This window comes from Ambystoma mexicanum, chromosome 3p, assembly GCF_040938575.1.
Source record: "Ambystoma mexicanum isolate Mex_15411 chromosome 3p, UKY_AmexF1_1, whole genome shotgun sequence".
Taxonomy (NCBI): Eukaryota; Metazoa; Chordata; class Amphibia; order Caudata; family Ambystomatidae; genus Ambystoma; species Ambystoma mexicanum.
Genome location: NC_090925.1, coordinates 938,858,083 through 938,885,193, shown reverse-complemented (window position 1 = coordinate 938,885,193; position 27,111 = coordinate 938,858,083). Strand labels below are relative to the sequence as shown.

At 46.7% G+C, this 27,111-nt stretch overlaps 1 protein-coding gene across 4 annotated transcripts in view; it reads right to left on the bottom strand.

The window, feature by feature from the left end:
* The window catches only part of RBM39 (RNA binding motif protein 39), a 446,237-nt gene that overhangs the window by 292,614 nt on the left and 126,512 nt on the right, over positions 1-27,111 (bottom strand). For all 4 annotated transcript variants that reach the window (XM_069652240.1, XM_069652241.1, XM_069652242.1 and 1 more), the window contains one exon: positions 15,396-15,513. In XM_069652240.1, the coding sequence (XP_069508341.1) occupies positions 15,396-15,513 (118 nt within the window). The remainder of the gene's footprint in view (positions 1-15,395; positions 15,514-27,111) is intronic.

Below are 27,111 nucleotides of genomic sequence, written 5' to 3'. Positions count from 1 at the left end.
TCTTGGTAAAAACACTTAGTAATTTATTACACAATTTAGAAAACAACTTATTATAAACCAATACACTTCAATACAAAATTCTAAGGTTTTGAGACAGTTTGAGCTCCCCTGAAATAGGAGCCAAATGGCAGTTCAGTTACTTAGAAAGGAGCAAAAGGCACAAGATAAGTAAAATAGATCATATATACTTTAGACAGTGCAAATAGTTTCAGTTCACCAGAGAGTTCAATTCAAGTCAATATGTCAGGCCAAAGTCAACGGGCTAGTGTTCTGGATAGGAAAGAGCAGTCTGGTATCAAACGGCCAAGACTTTGCAAAAGTTCTTAGAAGTAGTTTAGGCGAAAAATAATCATATGTCGGGTGATTAGGCCTGCAAGTTGGGAAAGTTACACAAACTTTCACCGCAAGAGTGGCGAACTCTCAATCGGGTTGGTACAGTACCTTTGTATGAAGAAACAAATGCTGCTGAAGTCATGATTCCTGGCATGTCCTGCAGATCTCGCTGTTCCTGAGCCTCACTAGATGGAGTCACTTCAGTTCCAGTAGCTGTAGATTCAAGAACACAAACTGGTGTCCCTCTCCCTGGTTAGTCCTAACCAGCCTTGAGAATGTTATCCAGGTGTCTTATGACTTGATTGGTACCACCAACTCAGGAAGAAGCCGTCCTTGAAGGAGCTTCTCTGTCGAATGGAGTTTGGCAATTCGGACCTGCAGCAGGGCTTCACCAGGCAAACCAACGGTCCAAGAGTTGCAGTTGCCACCTGACTGGAGCCACTTGCAACGGTCCTTCATGGTGCGAAGGCACCATATCCTTGCAGAACGCACAGGCCTCCTCCACAAACGTCTCTCCAAGAAGTTAACTATGAATAATCACCCTTGAGGGGCATAGAAAGTTCTGAACAACAGGTCCCAGTTAGTCGGAAGACTGATCGATGGAGCTGGAGGCTCAAAAGACTGAAAAAGAGCAAACTCTTAGAAAAATCGCAAATGCAGTGAAAACTCGAGAGCTATAGCACGAGGACTCCCAACACACTAACGTGTAGTAAAAATCTGAATATGGCTGCCAGAGGGGTTTAGGTAGAGGGCATTCATTGGCTGGGGGCAGTATGACCCAGAGACCAGTGATTGGTTGTTAGGAGAAAGACAGTTGAGAACCGAAACTGATTTTTTTCTTTACCAAGGATTCCCAGCCTGACGGAATATTCATGAGCGTGTGAATCCATGCAAGACCCCATGATGGAGAACATCTGTGTGTTCCTTGCTTTTCAGCGATGTTCAGCATAGTACTTTTTTTGTTTTAAGGATTATCTGTGAATTTGTACTGTCGGTTGTGATCTTTTCGCCAAGCTTCTTCCATGTTTCCGGTATGCTTTCTTCGGGTGGAGGTTTGGGGGGGTGGGGGTTGGTCAGGCATGAACCATCACGCAGCCATTTTCTTTTGGTGGTGGGCAAGGTGAAAGTTTCATCGGCGCTACAGCAACCAGAGCATCCGATTAATTTCCTGAGTTTCACTATTCATACCTCTGTTGGAAGTCTATTCAGGAGATCTTCTGGTGGTTTTTCAGATTCCAGTTTGGTATTCAGGGCCCAAGTTGTGGGTCTTCCAGTTTCTTTCTTCTATTTATCTGATTTATGTGGTCCGCTTGCATGTACTCTGGAAGGTGGTCGATCCGAAGTAGTTGTATTGTGGGTACAATTGTAGGTAAACTGTACATTTTAGTGGGGTGCTACGTTTACAACAATCCTCCAAGCACCTACAAGAATTGGGGAGGCTAGTGACTTTGAAGAGTTGTTTTCCTCAGCATACTAGGACATTTCAATATGCTTTGATCAGGTGGTTGTACTCTATAGTGATGTTGGTTATGTCATCTACAAATGTCTATGAAGGAGGAGTTGTATACTGGCGGTCTGTATAAGAGTAGGACTAAAGGATTGGTTAAGTGGAGGAAAATGTAGTTACACTTTATACAGCAGAGCGTGAGAACAGGAAGTTAGGACGTACCAGTATGAGGGACTTCCTAACATATTCTTGACTGGGCTCACTCACAGAAGGGTGAACTTTTGGACAGTTAGATGAACATTTTATATTTTGACCTCACAGTTAGGCAATATTGTATGCAGTACGCTGTGGGAGGAGACTGCACCAGCCTTGTCCTCTTGGCAAGAGTTCACCAAACCTTTGGTACAACCATGTGCTGCACAAGTTGGTAGTGTGACTGAGCATCCAGGCTCATATCAAGAGGGGTCAATATGAGCTGTAGGTTTGCAACAGAGTTTCACAGTGACAAGTATCGAAATGGTTAACACGTTTCTCAAACAGGTAAGCACTTTAGAACCCCCACAATGCAATGTAGATTACCCTTTTCCCAGATATAAAAGTAAAGAATGTAGGACTGTTTGGAGGGACAGATCAAAACAAAGTCGGAGGTTAGATGAGCCTGCAGGGAGCCAGGAGAGTCAATGTCGATTGAGCAAAGTCTAGGGGGAGCTGAGGCACTTCTTGAAGGTAAGTAAAAAGTCTTGCACAATCTTACAGAGCTTTGTAAAAAATGAAATCACTGTTAGGCCACAAGCTGGGAGGCTTGTGATAGGCAAAGCTGCAAGCAAATATGCAAAAGGCAGCCAAGGCAAGGCAAGTGAGAGCTATCCATGCTACACAACAAGAGTTAACTACCCCTTAGTTCACAGTACCTTAAGTCTGAAGATACGCTTACAGGTCCTGCAGATCCTGTTCCTGGGCCACAGTCATGGAGACAAGAGGGAAGACTTCTGGGGACTCCTGCACTACGATTCGAAGGTTGATGGCAGCAATGGGCAAACTTCAGATCAGCAGCATTTTGCGGTTTCAGCTTCTCGCAAATTGCACCACCGCGGTTCTAGGACACCTTCTGGGCTTTCCTTGGTGCTGGGGTCCAGCACTCTGTTGAGGTGGCTCAGGCTTGGTTAGTCCTGCATCAAGGGTGTCCGGGGGATCTTCCTGGAGCTCGGGTCAGACTTAAAAATTATGAACTTGATTCTGGTGTTCCTGTCCCCCGGCATTCGGTTCCTGCAGCAACAATGGAAGTACAGCCAGCAAAGAGGATTTCCAGTCAAGTTAGTCTTGGGGTCGATTGGTCCCGCCAACGCAAGGGGAGTAGTCCTTTGCAGGGCTTCTCTAGTCGAGGTGAATTCGGAGCTTCGGCACTGTAGCAGGGCTTCACCGAGCAAACCAACAGTACAGGTATTGCAGCAAGCTTCTCTTCCAAATTCTTCGGATTGCTTCATTCAGTGGTAAACTGCCTTCCTTGCAAAAGACCTCGCCTTTCATTTGCAGCCTAGCTGTCAATCACACAGCAAGGTGGCTGTCCTCAAAAGACAGCCATTCAGCCAATCACCTTTGGGTGCATTCCTGGAACCAAGGAGACCAAGAACAGGGAGTTTCCGGCACCTCCCTCGCTTCCTGCCCTGCCAGACATGCTGGAGCAAGAGGTGGGCTTCACTGTTGAATCCCACCGAAGACAAACCAAAAGGGACCAAACCTGTTTTGCCGTGCAGAGTAAATCTCAAGGACCTTTACAAGAAATAGCAAAAAAAGGCTGGGCCATTTTCACAAAATGTGCACCCATGGGTGCTACACTGCAGCTGCAATTCGAGCCCAGGGTAAAAACACTCAATTGTAGGAAACAGTAAACCACTGCCACCAGTCATTGATCGTAGAAAGGGTAACAAACATGTTACAAGAGGAGATAAAGGGGATACTAAGTAACCCCTCCAGCACCCTTTTGTAAGATAGTGTGTGCTGGGTCCATAAAGAGTTCAGTGTAAGTAAAGCCAATTTCAATTTACTACTCTTGGAAATAGTGGTTATCCAAGAGAAGTTATATAAACCTTAGCAGAAATCCAAAGGATTTCTATGTGACACTGCACTGAAGGTGCTGTGTGTCACAATGTAAAAAGATGCCTGTGGAGTTTGTCAGACTCCAAAACCAAAGGAAACAGTTCAAATCACAGAAAAATACACGAGTGTGGGAAAAAGGTCTCACTATCTCCAGGATAAAAATGAAAAGTCCTATAGTCCAGCAAAAGAGCTCAGGGTCTATGGTAGAAGGGAATTAGCACATGTCAGAATTCTCCCCAACAGTCAACTAGGCCAAAATTGTAGTTAATGGATTTCCACCAGCCCACAATGCAAAATCTACGTTGTGCGACAAATAGCTTGCGAGATTACAATCGCAAAATGAGAACTGCATCTAAAACGCAAATTCAACCCAACTTAAAAACAGTCATCAGCACTGTAACGCCATTGATGCTCCAGGCTCTAGACCACGAAGAGTCCTTCATAACTTTGTAAACCAATAGGTGGGCGAAACACTTGTTGCCAGAAAGTAACAAATTTATTTAACTAGTAATTTATTTGTAGATAAATTGAGAAAATTCAGCCCGGAGAAGGTTTTACATTAAATCTAATTATTTTCAGCATGAGAATGTACTCAACGATTTCATTTCTAGCAGAGTTCAATAACTCTATACTTACCAACAACTACAAATAATGAACAGTCCCTTTAATGTTTTGAGTCTGCAAGTAGAGTTCAATCATGTGTCTATCAGATTAAACAAAAAAAGAAAACCACTTAAAATTTCAGAAGCATCTGAAAACTCGCCAATACTAACTAGTCAGGGATTGATATGAACTACGTTGGCCAATCAGTCTCACTCTTAAATGGCACACATTCCACGTTCCACCAGATAATGCAGAACACACTTACTACATTAATTTGTGGATTCAGGCAAACAAGCGAGGAGAGGAACAGCCAGCTCCCCAGGAACAAGATATTAAAATATGGTGGTATATCCAAATGACTATGTCATTGAGTGCATATCAGTTGACAGTAACACAACATAAAGGTCTTGATAACATTTATTCTCCCAGCTGAAACTTCAGGCAAAATGGTCCAATGCATACAGTTTCAAAAACCCACACTTCATAAAATGGCAGTCACAGTGAAATAATCAACAAACTAATGAAGTGAAAGAAAATAATTGCACACGTAGAACGAAAAAAATAAATAAAAATAAAATCACTTTACACTCCACTGGCTGCAGAAAGTGCATGCATGGAACTCAGTCCTTGGAGCTTGCCTGACTATGGCGATGGTTTCTAAGCGCGGACACAAGGATCGAACCTTTGGTGCTCCGTGTCGTCTTGCTTTCCAGGCAAGCACGTTGACCCTGACCCTGAGCAATCCAGACAACAAAGCAATACAACTGGGTAACAGGACAGACATAACAGAACTCGCTGAAAGGATGGGGATGGGCGGTCTCCACAAAGCAGCAGAAAGGCAGCACGCATCTGCGAACTCAAAGAGACCAATCAGGTCTTAAACTATTATTCCAGACAGCTGGGAGAGATTCAGGATGGGTGGTCATAGGATCCCAGGACAGGTCCCTATAAGGTGGAATGGTGTTGGCAAGACATTTGGCAGAGTCCAGAGGGTAGATTGGGGGAGTTATGGGGGACAAAGCTCCAATATGGTGGCATGTTTGAAAGCAGCTGTAAGAGAGGGCAGAAGGTGACATGGACAAAAGGTCTTAAGTGGGAGAAGGGAGTTGGGGGGCCACAGGTGAATACAGGTCATGTACAACACGCATGTCCACAAGTGTGTCTAAGCACGGCAAGGGGGGGGTGGAGACAAGCGATCTTACTAGGCATGTCATTCAGATTGTGCAAGTGCGATGACGTAAAGTGCAGGAGGGGGAGGGAAAAGTCTCGGGAAGCGGGTGGTGCAATCAGGGCCGCATTGCTCTAATCAAGTGCAGGCAGCGCAGCTCTGGGAATGTGCAAGGAGAAAGGGGAATGTGGATAACACTAACAGCCCACAAGCGCGCGGTAGGCCCAGAGGCAGGGCAAGGGAGACTGATCATGGAGTAGCCTGTGTAGCCAACCAGTCGGCGCAGGAGACGGGTAGATCCACAGGGAGAGCGAGAGAACAGGTGAGAAGGAAGGCCTGGAGCTCCTTCTGGAACTTCACATGGTCCGGCTCAAGTTTGAGAGGGGGAGGGAGGTACCTGGAGAGGAGAAAGATCTAACCCCCCCGCACCCTCCAAACTATCTACCTGGAGATGCATCTGACCCTCAGAGTCGAGGTAGCTGACTGAAGAGTTTGTGAAAGAAGGTATTTTGGAAGAGAAAGTTTGATGTAGTGCAGGCCCTGGCCCCAGAGACACTTGTCGGTGATGCTGAGGGTCTTGAACTTGATCTTGCAGCCACAGTGGAGAGATTTCAGGGCTGGAGAGATACAGTCCCTAGGCTTGAGGCCAAGGACAAGTCTTGTAGTGCTGTTCTGGATTAGTTGGAGGGCGGAGAGCAGAGAAGAACAAGTTAATTACCAACTGTAACGTTCTTTCGACTAGATGTTCCTCCCACGTATTCCTCATCTTATGATCGACTCCCACAGCAGTGGCAATTTTGGAGGTGGGAGTACCAATTAGTTTTCAAATAACCCCTCATTGGAGGAGGCAGTATCCAAGCAGTAATACTTGATAAAAGTATGCATTGTTTTCCAAGTTGCAGCTGCACAACTATCTGCTGCCGGGACTCCCCTCTAGAGCCGCAGAAGTAGCCATTCCCCTTGTAGAATGAGCTCGATGCCCATCTGGTGGGTCTTTTCCCACCAATCTGTAACATTCAATTATGGCCAAAATGATCCAGCGGGATATGGTCTGTTTTGTTACTGATAAGCCCAGTTTTTGACCAGTATAACCCACAAACAATTGGTCATCTTGTCGTAATTTAGACATCCTCGATATGTAAAAACTAAGAGCCCTCTTGGGATCTAGTCTATGCAGTCTCCTCTTCCTTGCCCAAATGAGGAGGATAAAATGTTGGTAGTATTTTTTGTGACAAATGGAAGTCCGAAACTACCTTTGGTAAAAAGGACGTTTTAACTTTAAGGACCCTTATAAAAAATAGTATATGGTGGTTTGCACCATAGAGTGTCTTGACCTCTGGATGGAGAACCAGACCTTCCTCTTGCGAGAGAAGATCCTCTCTTTGCGGAAGACGTATTGGAGGGCAGATGGACATGTCTAGTAGGTCCGGGTACCATGTCCTCCTGGCCCAATCCGGGGCAGCTAGGATCATGGTTTTCCGGAACTTTCTCAACCTCCTGATTACTTGAGGAATCACGGGGACTGGGGGAAACGCATACAGTAGTGGAAACTTCCACTCCACTACGAATGCGTCTCACAGAGCTCCTCTGAGGAAATTCCCTTGAGCAGTACTGATCGCACTTCTGGTTGATCTCAGTGGCGAACAGATCCACTTGAGGAGTTCCTCAAGGGGTGAAGATCTCCAGAAGGACTTCCTGAGCTAGCTCCCACTCGTGGGAGATTGTGCTGCCTGCTCAGAGCGTCTGCCGCCGTGTTCTCTCCGGCTAGGTGAATTGCCGATAGAGATTCCCTCTCGTATTGCCCAGAACCAGAGCTGCATTACCTCTCTGCACAGTGGTTTTGACCCTACACCTCCTACCTTGTTGAGATAGTACATGGCCACTGTATTGTCCGTCATTATCAGGACATTCTTGCCCTTTACAGAGGGCAGAACGGCCTTCAGCGCTAGTCTGATTGCCCTCAGCTCCAAAAGGTTGATGTGTAGTTTGGACTCCAATGGAGACCAACGTCCGCTAATTGACAGATCGTTGGTGTGTGCTTCCCACCCCGTGACTGAGGTGTCCGTCACTACTGTTCTCTCCGGCCATGGTTGCCAAAAAGATTCTCCCTTGAGAATGTTGTCGTTGCAAGCCCACCATAGAAGATCCTGAGCAACTGCGCTCGGGACTTGCAGAAGATCCGACATAGTGCCTGAGAACTGGGACCACTGAGTTCTGAGTGCCCATTGAAGGGATCTCATTCTCAACCTGGCCTCTGGTACTAGGAAAATGCAGGATGCCATGAGGCCGGGCAACCTGAGAAAATCGAAGGCCGGTAGACGTTGGGCATTCTCGAACTTTGTTACCATCTGCTGGATGTGGAGAGCTCTCACTTCGGGGGGGCGAGGCTTTTCCCGATGAAGTATCCAAGACTGCTCCGATAAACTGGAGCTTTTAGGATGGTAGCATATGGGACTTCTTGAAATTGAGGGAGAAGCCCAATTTGTGGAGAAAATGGCAGATGATCGAAAGATGTTCCTGAGCTTGTATTGGAGAACTTGCTCTGATCAACCAGTCGTCCAGGTAGGGATAAATGTGAATACCTCCTCTCCTGAGACTCGCTGCCACAACCGCCAACAGTTTGGTGAAAACCCTCGGGGCAGAGGTGAACCCGAATGGCAGAACTCGAAACTAATGAGAATTGCCAATCGCGAACCTCAGGTACTTTCATGTGCCAATGCATCCAAAGCACAGAAAGTAAGCATCCTGAAGGTCCAATGTTACCAACCAATCTTGTCCTTTTTTGGAATGAGAAAGTATGGGGAGTACCAACCCCTGTTCCTATCCGCTACAGGTACCTGTTCTATGGCACCTTTCCCTAGTAGGGTTAAAATTTCCTGCAACAGAAGTGGATCTGGAATTTTGACGGAGTTGGCTCCCGGTGGATGATTGAGGCCTTTTTTTAGGAAGGGGAGACAGTAACCTTGGGCTACTGTTGCCAGTGCCCAAGCATCTGAGGTAATGCCCCGCCATTCCTTCAGATGCTGCGAGATCCTGCCTCCCACTGGTGTTTTGTGCAAAAAGGTCTCAGAGGGATTTAGAGGTCGCTGCAGGAGTGGCTGAGGTTACAGATGCCGCTCCCGAGGCTGATTTTGCACCTCTTCCTCGTGCTCCACGAGCGAAGTTTCTTTTGCCCCTTTGAGAAGCCTGTCCTCTTCCTCTACTAAATGAGGAGTAGTAACGAAAAGAAAGACCCCTCCAGGAAGATGAGCCAGAATAGGGTTTTAGAGGAAGGCGCGTGGAGGCGCTAAGCGATTTAGCTTCCGCTTTCGGGGTCTGAAGTTTTTCTAGGCTTTCATCAGCCTTGCTGCCAAACAGCCTCGAGCCATCAAAGGGCATGTTAAGGAGTCTGGCTTGCATGTCTGGTGCAAACCCCGACTTCCTCAACCACGCAAATATGCGTAGCAAAATGCTTGCAGCCATGGATCTGCTGATACTATCAGCAGTATCCAGTCCAGACTGGAGACATTCCCCCATTTCCTCCTTCCCGTCTGACTATATTCAGGAAGCCTTCCCTTTCCTCGCCTTCCGGAATATGATCAGCCGCTGCCGAAATACAGTCCCACAGGGTATGGGTAAACTTGGCCAGGGTACAGGTGACATTTGTCGATTCAAGGGCCATACTGCCTGACGTGAAAACTTAACGTGCCCAGGCATCAACTTTTTTTATCCTATCTGGAGGGATAGTGGGATATGCAGTTTGCTTTGATGTGGATGCTGCCTGAATGACTAGACTTTCTGGAGTCGGATGCTTGTTTAAGTATTCGGGATCCTACCAGCTGGTCTGTATTTCTTGGGGAAATTACTATCTGCAGCAGCAATGCTCTCAGGCTTTTCCCAGTTTTTCTCCACCGTCCTCTGAAGAGCCCTGTGAAAGGGGAGAACTGGATTTTGTGGACCTCGGACAATTATATCCGTCATGTCATCCTGTTCAAAAACGGGTGAAGTGTTACCCCAACCCATATGGGAATAGTTTCTTACCTGTAACTATTTCTCCAGCATTGGTATCTTACATGGATTCACATGCTTAGAATATTCCGTCGCCAGGCTGGGAATCCTCGGTAAGTTATATAGACATTTTCAATAGGAAAAATTCCGACACTTGTGTCCCATCTACGTTGTTTTGGGCCACGCACGCCGGCGCCACTAGGACGTAGAGGTGTATATATAGCCCCGCCCCCGCAGCTCCCTCAGATTTCGGCCCCCAAAGTAGTATGGGGGGGATCTCTGGTTTGCATGCTCAGGGGAGGCAGGCGGGCGCATGTGAATCCATGAAAGATACCAATGCTGGAGAAATGGAGTTACAGGTAAGAAACTATTCCCTTCTCCAGCATTGGATCTTTCATGGATTCACATGCTTAGAATAGATGAATCTCATGTAATTTTAATGTGATTTAATTCTATGTTTCTCACCATAGGCATCTTTACATTGTGTCACAGCACCTTCACTGCAGTGGCAAGGGAAAGTCTTTTAGAATTCCCAAAGGTTTAAAAACCTTCTCTCGGTGAAACTACTGTTTCCTAGAGCAGTAAAGTGAAGTACGTGTTGCAACTTTCTAGACCCAGTACACACGATCTTATCTAGGGTGCTGGAGGGGTTACTTGGTGTCCCCTTGGTCTACTTTCTCATGTAACATTTTTATGTTATCCTTTCTACAATTAATGGCTGGTGGCAGTGGTTTGTTTTACTACCATTGTGTAGTTACAGCGAGCTGCGTTTGCAGCTGCAGTAAGGCACCCATTTTATCAAAATGCCGCCCTCCCCCACCCAAAGTTTTCTTTTTTCGCCATCGATTGTTGGAAAGGTCCTTCTTGAGATTTACTCTGCGCTCCATACCAGGTTTGGTCCCTTTGTTCGTTTTGTCTTTGGCGGTATTCACAAGTGAAGTCCACCTCTGGCTCCAGCATGTCTAGCAGGGCAGGAAGCGAGACACTGTGGCTGCAAGTAGAAGTAGTGCCATGCAACCTGCCTGATGCTATGAGGATTTTTGAGCAACCCTCTGGTGATGGCTGTGTAATCTAACCTAATGGCGGAGCAGTGCATCACCCAAAAGGAAAGGCCAGACTCCAATTGTAGCTGTAGCAGAGCAGTCAGCTGAACTTCAGGAGGGAGGAAGGTTGGCAGTGAGGTAGTTAGTGCCAACAGACCCCACATAAGGACACTTCATACTGGTATACTCTAAAAAATATACACTAACAGTGTGTCACACAATTTATGCTGTGTGGAGTTCAGGGGGTGGGGGGCACTCCAGTTACACAGAGCATAGTGTATTTTTAAAAAAACAGTAAATGGCCAGTAAAGGCCTAGCTCAATCCTTTACCTAAAATGTAGGCACCCTACTTGGTGGTAGGTCTCATACGAATAAGCTTTCAGATGCAAGTTAAGCTAAAGACCCCTAGACAATATTACAAACAGTAATGACAATGGGGTTCAGAATTCAAAAAGGCACTAAACCGAACTGGGTGCAAGCTTCATATTACCTTCTACATGAAGTATTATACTCAATACATTCATCTAACACAGTATGGCACTTTGATGCTGAGCACAGGGGAACACAACGTCCAACACAGCAAGGAGGGTTACCAAAGTCAAGGATATCTTAGATAGACAGGACCTAGGCCCAAAAGGGCATACTACACATCAAGGAGGAAAAGTATTAACACACAAGGATACAAGGTATAAACTATGAATGAAAAACATTAAAAGTCCCCAGTAGATAAATGGAAGTCTCTTAAGATCCAGGGCTTGGTTTGGCAGTCCTGGGACCTTTGGGGGACCCTAGAAAAGCATCACACGATGAGTAACTTGCCGTCACTTGAAAGAGTTCCAGTACTGCAAACAGAGCCCCCAAAACAATAGGAAAAATACCTGAAGTTGGTTTCTTTCAACAGGTAAAGAAGAAAGCAAATCAACCCCAATGGAGAGCCAGAATAGATCCAGTGGGGGGTACGAGACCAAGCAACCCCAGAAAAAGAAAAATCAGTGCAGTATTCAGCCCCCAATTTTATCTATTGTGAAAATGCAGTAGGTGGCAAGCATAACTCAACAACCAGACCTTGGGCAGCCCCCTAAGAGGGGGTATCTGGAATAACCCACCAACCCAGGGCAAAGCGATAAATACTTAACTCTGGGAACCGAATTTCTAGAGGTCACTAAGAGAAACAATGCAGTTAACAGTTTATTTTCAAGGGTGAAATGAAGGAACTGGTCACCATGGGATTGGCACCCTGAGGCAATGTTGACCCCTCCAACAAATTAAAAGAACAATCATCCTTCAGTGGAGTTGGACCAACCATCCAAAGTGGAACCCACAACAGAGATGGCTCCAGGACAGAGGAACTGTAACACAGCAGCCCCCATTGGCTCAGTAGGCAAACATGGTCAGCACACCAACAAAAACTGCCCCTGCAGCAGAACTGATGGTGACCAGACACGACCCAGGCAAAAAGATGTGGCCGATTAGGCGAGTCCCAACACCTTTCCAAATTAATGCGGTATGCCTTGGCGGGAAACGGGTAAAATGGCCTAGAAAGCAGCCCTAGGATGGAGGGCCTAGCCCCAGCAGATGAGCAGGACCAAAGGGTAAGCTGAGGAAGGGCACCAAGCAGTCAAGGGAACAAACCAGAGTTATTCCCAGGCCACTGCATTTAGCCAGTAAGGCCAGAAGAGGGCTTAATACGCAGCAACAGTGGAAAAAGTCTGAAAATCAGCAGATCAGCAGACCTGCTTATCCTACAAGAATACAGCAGCACTGAGCTCTGGAACAGGCCTTTCCCCTGTATATTTGTTTGTTCACAGAGGCTGGCTTCTGCCAGCTCACCAATCAATCAAGCCAGACCCACAATAAATCCCATCAGGGGATTTAAAAGAAAGGTTTTGGCGGCCAGTCAATCAGGTTGGCCTCAAAAGCCACCCAACACTCAGGCCCTCCCCCACAGGGAGAGCAGTGGCCTGGGCAGGAATGGGTCTAAAACTAGTCCAAACCACCATAGAGGCTGCCATCCTAGGCTCACAAACCGCCCACAACAGCCATTTTAAGTACTGCCCCCTGACTTGCCTGAACAAATGTGTCCCTTAAACAAAATGGGAGCGTAAGACAATGGCTACCATAATGGCACATTAGGCTACTAATGTGGTAAATCTGCGTGCGCCCCTGCTGAAGTCCAAACTAAATATTAGCTGCTGCTAGGGTGCCTGAGAGAAGACCATAGGACTGGTCACCAAAGGGGCAAACCAATACCATGTATCATAAGTGTAGAAGAAATGGATGTCGTGGCAGGGGGACTTATCAGAAGTCCCTCTGACCACCAAAGTACATTTTTAAAAAACTGCCAAAACAAAATAAAAAAGGGAGAAAGCAAAAAAAGTCTGAGTCCCATAAAAATAAGACTGCAGAATGCCCAGAAATGAAGGGGATGAGATTAAAAATTGGATAGAAAAACCACAGACTAGTATGAAAGTGGAGAATCTTAGTCCAGGGGTCCTTGAACCTCTAATAGCTCCAGTAGAAATTTCAGGAGCAGGCAAGTACCTCAGAGTCACTATAAGGAAAGTTCCAGTGTACGTTCACAGTTCCAAAGGATATAAATGGTAAAAGTGAAAAGCATCATCACACTGAAGGCTGAAAGTGCAGATCTACCCTACAGGTGTAGAAGTGGTGACTATCAAACTCTGCAAAGGCCAGGAGACCACAAGAAAGTTTCAGAGATAGGATGATGGACCCCAGAAGAAGTTAGAGGAGCATCCTCCCACCCCCACTACAGCGTACCAGGGACACATGTAGGGGGTGGGGGGGTTTCGGGATCTGAAATAGTACTTCCTAGTAACACTCAAACACTCATGTCAGCGGAAATGGCTTCAGGAAGCGGTTCAGTGTTAAGTAAACACTATTCTGCAAAAGGTGTCATTTGCAAGATTTGCTTCTCTGGGACTTAAACGATGGGCCTTAAACCCTGGGCCAACGAAGGTCCCAGGAAAGAAACCAAGGCTACTACCAGGATCTCTACCTTGAAGCCAGGAGTGAAGGATCCAGCGAGGGAGAATCCTAAAATGAGGCAACACAAACCAACAGCTCCTAGCAACATAGGAGCAAATGATCCCAGGACAGAGACAACGGCTGGTGGCTCCCTCGGATATCCCAAACTGAGGATCCAGCACAGTGATTAACTTGCTGCACCTCTCTGGACACCCAGCTCAACCCACAACCAAGCAGAACATCCTGGCAGTAAAGAGTGGGATGCAGAGAGGAAACAACCCAGCAAGTAAATGTGATGAGTCAACTGGTGTCTTCAAGAAATCCCGACTTTACTGCTGGTAACAAAGAACCTAAACCAGGAGATGGCGAAAACATTGGGAATCTGCAGGAAAACTTCTTCAGCATGTCAGTAGACCTGCCACTGCCAGGTTCCAGGAACACACAAGAGATGGGGGGAAGAGCAGAAATTAAATAACGCTACAAAAGGCGCTTGGACAAAAGCCAGTCTGCAAATCACAGAAAGGGACTGGGGTCAGATGATAAACCATACTGATTGGTCACTTGGACTTCCACTTCCACTCAGACAAAGCCCCCACCAAAGGAAGTGAGGGCTAGTGAAGGGATTAAATTAGCCTCAACTAATAGTAGAGACCAGAATGGAGACTGTCAGGCTGGGCTCACAGACGGCACATGTTCATCTCGTGGTCAAAGAGAAAGAGAAACCCTAGAAAAGTAATTAACAGGAGCAGAAATGTAAAAGCACTACTGGCCCAAATGGCTACCATAACGATCTATTGGGCTAACAATGTGGCTAAAAAGCTATCACCCTTGAAGCCAAAATTAAAGCACAGCCGCCACCACCAACATATTCCCAAAAACCAATATACAGTGTCAGAAGCACTCCAGGCAGAAATGGGACACCTGTGATGCACCCATTGGACTGTGCACCTTGTAAACGACCCACCACTATATACCTTATGTAAGGTATAAAGGGTTGCAATGGCAGGGGGACTTCAGGAGAAGTCCCTCTAACTATCAAAAAGGGATCAAGGAACCAAAATAAAAAAAAAAACGACAGGAGGAGAAAAAGCAAAAAGCAATAAGGTTGAGGGACCCCAAAAAAGTGGCCCTAGAATCCCCAAAATAGGAATTCCTCCTCACCCGTAAAAAATCGAAAATGCCAGTCAACCAATCCAACATGGATGCAGAAGAAATCTTAAAGGTTTAGCAATCCATCCACTGACCCTCACCACCTCCCTCCTTCACCCAAAAAAAAAAAAAATATATATATAAATATGTGGCATGCAGTCATTATCTTGGTAGTTATGTAAAGTTTTTTAGTTTCTGAAAACCAAACCATATAATTTTTTAAGGTCACTGCCATGTGCAAGAGCAGATATCCATGTGCCAGCACTGTGTTATACTGTTAAGCAACACAATTTGCAATAGCAATTGCAAAGTTAAAATGGAATCTTGGCCAATAAGAAATGCGTGATGTGTGCTTAACTGTTGTTAAATTAAGAGGACATGTGACTTCTATGCCTGGCTAGAGGTTTGTAACTAGAAAAGTTGCACCGTGCTACAGGAATAGCACCAGACACTAATACATTTCTTCTTAAAATATTCCTTTGGAGATCAAAGGGGAATGGAACTTTTTATTTGGACATTGAGAAATGGACTTGTGCCTAGCACCAATATTGTATCCTCCTGTTTAAAAGGAAAACAATCTTACCTTTCCAACAGTCGAGAAAAATTCTTCTAGGTCTCTTGGTCGAATTCTTGCAGCCAGCTGCATACAAAAGACAGTTCTAGCATCCCTTTCTTCTGGAGTCAAATTATCAATTGGTTCTCTGAAATAAAGAACATCAGTCGTACCTTTTCAACTCAGTAATTTCGAACAGAGCTCCACAAAAAAATTATTTCGAACGTACCAGGCCAGATTTGCGGCCATCATTACAGGGTGAAACCATAACCCATTCAAACTTTAGATTGAAGAGCCAAAGCAGATTGATCATTTGATCTGGAGTCGCTTAAATGCAGAAAGTCTTGTTCATTAACTTAATTCACCAAATAAATGAACACCTACAAAAGGAGTTCCATTATAATAAAAAAAACATTAATCACGATTCAAGTAATCCTAGTCTGTGCATACCCCAAGTACACAAATGGTTGGTAAGGCCTCCTCCTGCAGCAAGCCTGGGCAGTGAACACCTCAAATGTTTCTGCAGTAAGGCAGCAACAGAATGTATACATTAAAAACAATGTCCTCTACCCCTCAATCTCAAGTTCCACCATTTTTAATCATCAAAGCAGAGAAAAGGGGATGACATAGCGAGTTATCAAGGAGGGAGAGCCAAAGACTGAACCAACAATTCCTGAATCAGAGGGAAGGTCATTTGTATTACTCTTGTAATGACATTTGAGGTCAATTGTGTACAAGCAGAATGGAAGTAGTTGTTCCATGAAGACTCCCTCCTACGAAACTTGTTGGACCCAAATCACATGGAGATTTTTGTTTAAGACCTTGTGTGGCCTCAAAGCGCTGTGGGGATGAACGCCCTTTGGAGAACTGTAAACTGAAAATATACACCATTTCCAAAACCACACAAAATATTTATGATGGGGAAAAATAAGTAATCAGATTACACAGAACACACAGCCGAGCACAGTAATTAAAAACAGTAAATGGCCATTAAAGACCCAATTCACACTTTACCATAAAACATAAGACCCATCGTGTCAAGGTAAATCTCTTCTTGAACCTTTCCCTCCAAAGTTCCGACAAACACCCTCCCGTTGTTTGTACTCCATTTTTTGACCCGTTCTGACTTTTTGAAAGGAAGTAAAGGAACAAGTTACTTTAACTGTACTCCAGCAGGGGTTCACACGCTCATGAATATTCCCCATCGTCAGGCTGGCAATCCTCAGTAAAAGAAAAGTGTTTTGTTTCTAAACTGTCTTCCTCCTATAAATCAATCACTGGGCTCAGCCAATGACTGCCCGCTACCTACGCCCCTCTTCTGGCAGCCATGTTCAGATTTGGTAGCACATAGTGGCAGTAGGACCAAGAGAAGAGCCGCAGAGGGGAAGGCGAGAGGGTTTTCATGGGAATCCATGCAAGACCCACGCTGGAGAACAGTTGCAGCTAAGTAACTTGTACCTTCTCCAGCATGGGGTCTGGCATGGATTCACATGCTCATGAATAAAGAATACACAGCATTAAATACATGCAAAGCTAAGGGAGGTGGCAAGGCTCAACAGAAGCAATCTCTTACCTCCTCAGCAGGTTCACCTTCAAGCGAACAGGTGGCACAGCACTGCTTGGGAGACACTGGACTTCTCCCAGGAACGCCCATCGACGCAGTAGAATTTCATGAAGGTGTGCATCGACCTCCATGTAGCAGCCCTGCAAATGTCCAACAGGGGCACACCAGACAGCAACACCGTAGTAGCAGATCGCTCTGGTAGAATGGGCTCCGATGGCCAGGCAGCGGTTGGTTTGCCAACCAGTGACAGTGAATGATCCAGCCTGAGAGCCACCAGGCAATGGAAGCCTTGGACGTGGCCTTCCCATGGTTCACAGGACCAAAGTTTACAAAAAGGTGAGAGGATGTCCGGAAACTCTTTGTGATGAACCTTAAGCGTTCTAGCCACATCCAGCGAGTGCAAAGTGCTTCCAGCCGGCGACAAAAGTTGTCTGTTGGGGAGAATTCTCAGAAATGGGCTAATTCCCTCTACCTTCGAGACCCCCAGCAACTTTTCTGGATTTTGAGGACTTTTTTTTATTTTTTAAAAAACCACAGCCTGTGGTGTGGCCCTTGCTTCAATGGTACAGGATTCTCAGTTCCTGCTGCGGATTCTCTAGGCCTGGTACTCAAACTGAATATTTGGAAGTGAGCCTCCCACTCACCATACGATACTCGACTCTAGCTGTCCTTTGCCCGTATCCAAATATGCACTGTTGGGTGTGAGCCGCTCTCCCACTAGGCAAGACTAACATCTGGCTGTGTTTAGACTTTTACTCGCACTGTACTGGTAGGCATCTCTCTCTATACAGGACTCTCGAATTCCAGGTGTAGCCTCCATCACGGCACAATATGACATACATTACTTACCGTAAAAGCATTTCTGATGATTGTATCTGCTTAGATTCACATGCTGTGTGTAGTCCGACATCCAGTGGTCACTGCAGAGTATTGCAGTTTGTTTTTCGTAGTCGAAAAGGGGACGTCGACATAGGCGTGTCAGTAATACTATCCCTATAGAGACGTGCAGTGTATCCAAAATCCCTCACGCGTTGAGGTCCCTCTGTATTTTCTGCCCTGAGGCAGCCTTCTTAGAAGAGAGTGAGTACAGAAAAGAGAGAAAGTAATAAGATGTCTATGTTCCTTCCATCCGAGCAGGGAGGAAGGGTGTGCGCATGTGAATCTAAGCAGATACAATCATCATAAATGCTTTCATGGTAAGTAATGCATGGCTTCCGATACTTGTTAATCTGCCTAGAATCACATCTGTGCATAGATTAGCGAGCAGTACCCGGAGTTGGTGGTGGGTTGTGAGAAGGAACAGTAGAGAAAAGATGTCTTAATACTGCTTGTCCCACCTGGGAATCAGATCTAGAATGGGCATCTAGGCTGTGTTTTGTAAAGGTGTGTACAGAACTCCCGGTTGCCGCTTTGCAAATTGACTCAAGAGGGACATTTGCAATGAATGCTATGGAAGCCCCAGTGCCTAGAGTAGAATGTGCTCTTGGCTTGAAGGGTAGTTCTCTCTTTGCAAGAGAGAAACAGTGATGCATTGGCCAATCCATCTTGATATAGTGGATTTTGAAACTGCATCTCCTCTTCCTGCCGCCAACGAGACAAAGAACTGATTAGTCTTTTTCAGTGGTCTAGTTCTTTCCATATAAAACATGACCGCTCTGCGCAAATCAAGTGTTTGCAGGCTTTTTTCTCCCAAGTTTGATGGGTTTTCAAAGAATGTTAGTAGTTCAATAGACTGGTTGGCATGGACTTTAGAAATGAATTTAGGTGAAAACCTAGGATGCGTGCGTAGAACCACCTTATCCTTGTGAACTGTTACAAAGGGGTCTAGTATAGAGAGCACTTGTTCACTTACTCTCCTAATGGAGGTGATAGCTATTAAGAAAGCAGTTTTAAGAGTCAGCTTCTTAAGTGTTGCTTACATGGGTTCGAAGGGGGAGCCCATGAGCCTGGTTAGTACCACATTCAGGTCCCATCCGGGAGCTGGGTTAGATACAGGAGGGTGGATCCTTTTAGCTCCCTCCATGAAAGCTTTGATAACTGGAACTTTCCACCATGACACTTTATGTTGAGACGTGGTGTATGCGGAAAGTGCAGCTAGATGAACTTTAATAGCATTAAAGACTAAACCCCGAGTCTAATGAGTTAGGTAAAGAACAATTTGTGTGGGAGAGCAGTCAACGAGGTTGATGCTTTTTGCCCTACACCAGATGACGAACCGTTTCCACTTGCTAGAGTAGCAGTAACGAGTGTTAGGTTTCCTTGCCTCTTTAAGGATTTCCATGAATCTTTGAGGGAGTTGCAAATGTCTGCATTCTATGACCTCAGGAGCCAGGCTGCTAAATTGAGTGTCTGTGGGCATGGATGCAGCGTCCTGGCCCTGTCCTATGACAGCATGTTGTACGGGCAGGGAAGTTTCACATGTGGGGCCATTGACATCTCCATTATGTGAGCGAACCAGGGTTGCCGGGCCCACATGGCAACTGGTTCCTGGTGAATCTTGTGCACCATCTTGTTGAGCAGGGGAGCGTAAACAAATTTCCCTGACCATGTTATCCAGAGACCGTTCCCCTTGGAGCGGTTCTAGGGGTACCTGGAGGCGTAATCTTGGCATTGGGAGTTCTCCAGAGTTGAACAGGCCTATTTCTGGGAAGCCCCATTGTGCGAAAACATCGGAGACAATGTCTTCTCGTAATCGCCATTCGTACTCTGCGGGCAGAGGGAAGTCTCTGCTGAGTTATGCTGCCAGCAGATTGAGTTCCCCTGGTACATGTTGTGATAACAGGAACATGTGTCTGAGAGCCCACTTGCAGATGTTCTGGGACAGCTTGGACAGTCATGGAAAGTGAGTGCTCCCTTGCTTGATCAGGTAGTACATGGATGTGGTCTGTCCGTGAGGACCAGTACTGTCTTCCCTTGAAGGTGTGCCTGGAAAGCCTTCAGTGCCTTGAAGACCGCCAGTAGTTCCAGCAAATGTATGTGTTTGGACGCTACACTCCGAGTCCAAACTCTGTGTGCAGTCTGATGGGATAGGTGAGCCCCCCCATCCTGTGAGGGGTGAGCCTGGTTAGAATGGCTTCCACTGCGGGGGTGGCAAATGGTTTCCCCATTACAAGGTTTTCCTTCGACCACGACTGCAGCGAGAGAACCAAGGCCTGCGAGACCACCACTAGATCGTCCCATTGTCCGCTGGCCTGACACCACTGGCTGTTGAGCCACTCCTGCATTGGGCGCAGGTGCGCATGAGGGACCAAATAAATACATGACGCCATCATTCCTAGCAATCGCATTGCTTTGCGTACTGTCACCTCTCGACCGGCTACATATTGAGGGATCTGAAACAGCAGATTTTGGACCCTCTCGTTGGAGGGGAAGACAAGGCCGTCCTTTGTTCGAATTAGAGCCCCTAGGAATTGCTTGACCTGGCTGGGGTCTAGGATGGACTTCTCGTTGGAGAAGCCCAGTTGGAACAAAAGGTCTACAGTCTTTTGGGTATTTGAGAAGCATGTCTCGCAAGAATCCCCAGTTATGGAGCCAATCATCGAGGTAAGGGTATACTGGAATGGACAACCTGTGCAGGCGGGCCGCTGCCACTGCCAGTACTTTTGCGAATACCCTTGGCGCTGACGCTATGCCGAAGGGTAGCACTCTGAAAGGGTAGTGTTTGCCCTCTATCATGAACCTGAGGTAGTTTCTGTGCGCTGCCAACATTGAAATATGTAAGTATACATCTTTCATGTCCAGTGTTGCCGTGTAATCCCCCTGAGATAGCAGGGGAATTACTTCCTGCAAAGTCACCATACGAAATTTTTGAGGTTTGACAAATGTATTCGCTGGGCGCAGATCTCGTACAGGGCGCGTGGTTAAATCATTTTTGGGTACAAGGAAGTACACTGAATAAATACCCTCTGTTACCTGTGATAGAGGCACGACCTCTATGGCTCCTTTTTCTAGTAGCAGTTCGACTTCTTGAAGGATGGCGAGGTGCTCTGGTGATAGTTATCTTCCCCTTGGGGGTCTGAACGTAGGGGACCAACTGAATTCTATGCAGTAACCGCAGGCTATGGTTGACAATACCCAGCCGTCTGTTATTCCCTCCCATGCTGGTAGAAAAGATGTTAACCGGCCCTCAACTGGCGATGCATGGGAGGGGACCCGAACATTCGGGTCATTTGGTGTTGGTAGCCGGGGAGCCTCTAGGAGTGGGGCCCGACCTTCCCTTGCCACGACGTTGTCCTCTGACCGTATTGGCCGCTGGTTCCTTGAGTGGAGGACCAGTTGCCTGCTGAGTACTGTTGCTGGCTTTGTCGTTGGCCACGAAAAGCGTCTGTTGCCGTAACCTTGCTTATTGGGAGACCTTGAGATCTGGTCTAGAGTCTTTAGGGTATCGAAATCCTTAGCTGTCTCCAGTGCGTCATCCACCGCCTTACCAAACAGTTTTGAGTCCTCAATTGGTTTGTTGATGAGTGACGCCTGGGTCTCTGGCTTAAAACCTGAGTTCCGGAGCCAGACGTGACGCTTGAGAAGTACCCCCTGAACTAAAGACCGGATAGCCGTCTCCGCAGCATCTAGCGTGTTCTTAATGATTCTCTGGTTAACCAGAGTACCTTCTGTTACAGTGGCTAACAAACAAGTTCGTAAGGGCTCAGGGACTTCGAGGTCTTGGCGTAACTTTCCCCATTGGGCATCAGCATAGCTTGCCAGCAAGGTATTGTTGGTGGCAATTCTGGTGGAGAAAGCTGCCGAGGCTGTAATCCTTTTTCCCAGGGCGTAAAGCTTCTTTCCCTCCTTGTCTGAGGGTGCTTCACTAGTAGATAGGGGAACTCCTGCCCTTTTCCTTGTGGTGGTTACTACCAAGGAATCAGGTATTGAGTGACCCTTAATGTATAATGGGTCCGAGGGTGAGGGACTAAAAAGTTTCTCAATTCTCGGATTGACCCCTCTAACCAACACAGGTGTTGATATAGATGGAGTAAGTCGTCTCTTGACTGATGCGAGAAGGGGAATGGCCTGGCTAGTAGGTGGTTTCTGCTTGATTTTTTCCACAAAGTCTATTTCTGGAGTAATTTCTCCAGTATCAATTTTAAAATGTGCTGCTTTACGTAGTAGCGCATTGAAAATGGGTTGGTCGTCTATAGGTGACTGGTTTCTGACTGGTGTGGTTTAAGGAGAGGACAGATCCAGAACGTCAGGGTCTGCTGATGCTCCTGGAGACTGCCAAGGCTGTGAGCCACCTCCGTCTGGGTCTTCTTCAAAGCCCCCTCCACCCATGTCTGGGTATTCCTCAAAACCTTCAGGGTTTTGTTGATCCTCAATATTTAGGAACTCTTCATCCTCCTGAAAGTGAGTCTTCTTCAGTGAGGTCATATGCATTAGTTTCCTCTTGAAGTGGGTCAAATAGTCTTGGGTATTTGGCCCTGGGGCCTTCCTTAAGCATCTCTCTTGATCTCTTGGGTGTTACCTGTTCAGGGGTGGACATAAACCTATTTAGTTTGTCCATACATGATTGAAATCTTTCTAAAGTCCACTGGGGTAACCCAGAGCGGTCTGGAGGCGTAAAGGGAAGCTCTTCCGCCTGTAGCCGTTGAGATCTCTCCCATAGCGTGGAGGATATACTCCCTTCGCCCTCTGAGAAACCTTCTCGTGGGCTACGTCTTTCTTTCGACGGAGTGGGAGGTTCCTGCCTGCCTTCTGTCTGCTTTGGCGTCTCCCTGGCCTTATGAGCGGGGCTCGGCGACTCTTTCGCCGCCCGTCTCCGAGCGTCAGTGGAGACTATTCGAGCCAAGCTCTCGACGACTAAACTCTCCGTCGAGGGTTCGTCTCACACGGTGTTAGGCGGTGCCGAGACATCTTCGCTGACGGGCGCTCTCTTACGAGGCGCGTCTGGCGTTATAGTGGTAGCGCCCCTTATTTGTGGGTGGCCCAGTCGCTAGCCGCAGACGCGTTTGCGGGGAGGGCTTGCAACCCTTACGGTCGGCGGAGGCTGCCGGTAGGCCCGGCGTCTGTTTGCGCTAGGAGCATTCGTCGGCTTAGACGAAGAAGTGCCGTGGGTTGTGTGTTTATCTTTGTTTTTTATGTGCGTCAGCATCGCCGGGGTGTACATCCCCATAAGTAGGGCGTGAGCCGAACTTGTCTGGGCCGGGGACAGACGCGGAGAGAGGTCAACAACCTCTAGTACAGAGGTAGTGTTATCAATGTCCCCCACGTCACATGCGGCGGCGGGTGAGGAATCAGCTCTAGTCATAGCGTAGGCTGCCCACCTCTTGACCCTGCGGTCCTTTAAAGTTTTTGGGCGAAGAAGTTTACAGGCCGCACAGCCGTCCTTGTTGTGGTCGAGGGGTAAGCAGCGGTTACACCCCTTATGCTTATCCTTCCACGTGAATTTGCCTTTGCAGGGTGGGCAAAATCTAAAAGGAGTCGTCTCCATAGCTGAGGAACAGTTATAACTGATAACGACCCCGAAGGAAAAGGGGGTAAAAGAAAGGCATTCTAGAAAGAAACAGAAGTGCACCCACGACCCCCACTCTCCCTGCTGTATAGACACCACGTGTTCGGCAGCGCCGAAGGATCGCCTACGGCGAAATCACCGCCAAAGAGCCTGATCGGCGGTGAAAAAGCTTAGCTGTCGAAGGAGGGTTAGGATTTATGGATAACTTTCAAAAAACGACCAAGGGTCGAATAAATGGTATTGGCAATTTGTCTCTAACGAGCTCCGCATTAAGGCAACCAGTATTCTGGGCGGGGAAAAAAAATCTGAGGGACCTTGACGCGTGAGGGATCTTGAGTACACTGCACGTCACTATAGGGATAGTATTACAGACACCTCTGTCAACGTCCCCTTTTCGACTACGAAAAACAAAATGCAATACTCCACAGTGACCACTGGATGTCAGACTATGCACAGCATGTGATTCTAAGCAGATTAACAAGCATCAGAAATGCAAATACCTACCAAATTATAAATGCCAACCCCCCCGGTATAGACCTGGAGCAATACCGCAGCCTAAATTACATATATTCACACACCACTAGCGTGGACATTGGCCGCAGACACGGCCAAGCATCCATATATGATAGAACATGCTTATGGCCAAGTACATCCGATCTAGTGCAAACATAGCCGCCCAGAATGAAACATCTGACGTACCTCAACACCTCTGCCACTAGCATATGGCGACCACCACCCGAAAGGAATTTGTTATAACTGGCCACACAGACTCAACAATAGCAAACTACTACCCCCCCCACCAGCACCCACCCATGTGTCTGTCCTCTCTTGGACTGCTTAGTCGCGCCTTGCCAGCCACCTAAGTAATAGAACTGCAACATGCACACACACACACACATCTACTAAACTAAACCCCCCCTAGAACTTTCCAACCACACCGACTACAGTCAGGAAGGGCGTTCAACCGAGGGAGGGGAAAAAAAGTGCATCGAGGCCACACAAGTGGGGAAAGAGCGCTATATAAATATACAATATGTTCTGAAGAAGGCTTATTCTAATGGACTGGTAAATTAATAATGGTTTACTCAAGAAACCATGTGTGTAGGTTTATTTGAATACTTGTCACTGAATCTCTTAACTCCCCTACATCTCACATTGACCCCTCTTGAGGTAAGCCTGTCTGCTCAACACGCTAGTATAGTACAGACTTATACCAAAGGTTGGGTTCCTATTTCCAGGTCGTCAGGGTTGTTTTAGTGCACCCAAAGGGTACTGCATACAATCTTGCCTAACACTCGGAAAAAACACAGGTAAATCTAAGAGCTCATTTAGACATTGCGACGGAACCTTGGGCAAGAAGGAGGGGTGCGTCCACAGCATCACCCTTATCTCGTGGAAAGTCAAGTAAGGCTGCTTACAGGACAGGGCCTGGATCTCACCTACTGCAGAGGTGGTGGCTACGACAAATGTGAGCGGAGCTGAATACATAGGTTCGAATGGAGCCCTCCTCATGAGCCTAGACTGCACCACGTTGAGTTCCCATGCCTAGGACTGAACCTTCAACAGCAGCAACGATTAATTCTTAGACTAGACTGTGTGACCACAGTGAAGACCGTCCCGGAGACCTGGTGGGTAGAATTCTCAGAAATGTGCCAATTCCCTCCACCTTAGAGACCCCCAGCAACGTAGCTGGATTTTGAGCACTTGATTTGTTTAACCTGGAGAGTGAGAGACCCTTTTTTCCCCACTCTCTCACGTATTTTATAAGTGATTTTTGAACTTTGTGTTTCTTTTGGTTATGGAGCATGACAAACTCCATATGCATCATCTTTTACATTGTGTCACAGGACCTTCAGGGCAGTGGCACATGGGAGTCTTTCAGATTTCCCCAAGTTTTAAATACCTTCTCTGCGATAAACTACTGTTTCCTAGAACAGTAAAGTGAAATTGACTTTACTTTCATTTGTAACTTTCTAGACCTAGCACACACTATTTTACAATAGGGTGGTGGAGGTGTTACCTTGTATCCCCCTTCTCTACCTTCTCATGTAACATTGTTACCCTTTCCTGGATGAATGGCTGGTGGCAGTGGTTTAGTTTTAACTACCGTGGTGTGCATTTAACACGGGCTGCATTCGCAGCTGCAGTAAAGCACCCAAGAGTGCCATTTTTGTCAAAATGGCCCTGGTCTTTTTTTGCCATTTCTTTGTGGAAAGGTCCTTCTTGAGATTTACTCTGCTTACCAAACCAGGTTTGGTGCCATTGTTCGCTTTTCCTTTGGCGGGATTCACTCTGGCTCCAGGGTGTCTGGGGTGGGCAGGAAGTGAGGGAGGTGCCCAAACCCCCTGTGCTTTGTCTCCTAAGAGACCCAAATGCACTCTGTGGTGATTGGCCAGCTGACTGTCTGGCAAGGACAGCCACCCTGCTGGGTGAGTGACAGCTAGGCTGGAATGAATGGAAGAAACTGAATAAAGGGCAAGGCTTTTGGCTTGGAAGGCAGAGTGAACCACTGGAGAAAGGAACCACAGAAGAACTTGAAGACGTCTGCTGCAACTCCTGGACCGTTGGTTTGCCTGGTGAAACCCTGCTGCTGTGCTGAAACGCCAAATTTGTATCGACAGAGGCTCCTGCAAGGACAGCTTCTCCCCTTGATTTGGTGGGACAAATCAACTCCAAAGTAAGACACCTGGACATCCGTCTCAGAACTGGTTGAATTTCCACAGAGTTGCTGCTGGAAACCATATAGCCATGGAGAGGAACACTAGATTGGGTGTGTTGCTTTTAAGCTGGCCTACAACTTCAGGAAGATCCTCCGGACTCCCAGGAAGCAGAGTGCTCAATCCTGAGCCTCCTCAGAGTGCTGGAACCCATCTCGACAGCCAGGAACTGCAGTGTTGCTACTTGCGGTAGGCACAAGGAGCTGAAACACTAAACAGCCACTGATTTGAAGATTGCCAGTTGCGAGCGGCGACGGTCCCATTGCAGTGCAGGGGTCCCCAGAAGTCCTCCCTCTTGTCCCTGCTACTGAGGCCCAGGAACAGTTGGATCTGCAGAGCTGCACAGAAACTGAAGTCATCTGCTTAATCTTTACTTCAATTCAAAGGTACTGTACAAAGTCTGAGAGAAGTTACCTCTTGCTGTAGAGTAGCTTACATCTTCTACTACTCACAAGTCTAATCAGCTTGTGGTCCTACATTTGATTCTTCATTTCTTCAAAGATTTCTAAAACATTGTGCAAATACTTTTCTACTTACCTATCAGAGGTGCTTCATCCTATATAAGACTTTTGCCCATTGACTTTGGCCTAGCCCGTTATACTGACTCCACTCTGGGGATTCAAAATTATTTGCCTGCTTAAGAATATTTGTGGTCTCTTGTGCGAATAACCTTTTCCTTTTACAGACCTATAACAGTATTCCAAATGCAAACAATAAGATATTATGTGCCCAGCACCCTAGCTATTGAAGTCACCGGAGGGTGTAGGTTGCATCTGTGGGTCATCCCAAAAGGATCTTTCCTGATTTAGAAACTAAGAGTGTACAGTATTGAAGTGTATTTGTGTGTTACTATTATATTGTTCCCTTCTTTATTCAAGAGACTGAGTGTGTTCATTTGAATACTTGTACCTGTGAATCTCTAATTCCCCTACAGCTCACATTGACCCCTCTGGAGAGAAGCCTGGCTGCTCAACACGCTACCAAAACTGTGTAGCAACAAGCTTATACCAAAGGTTGGGT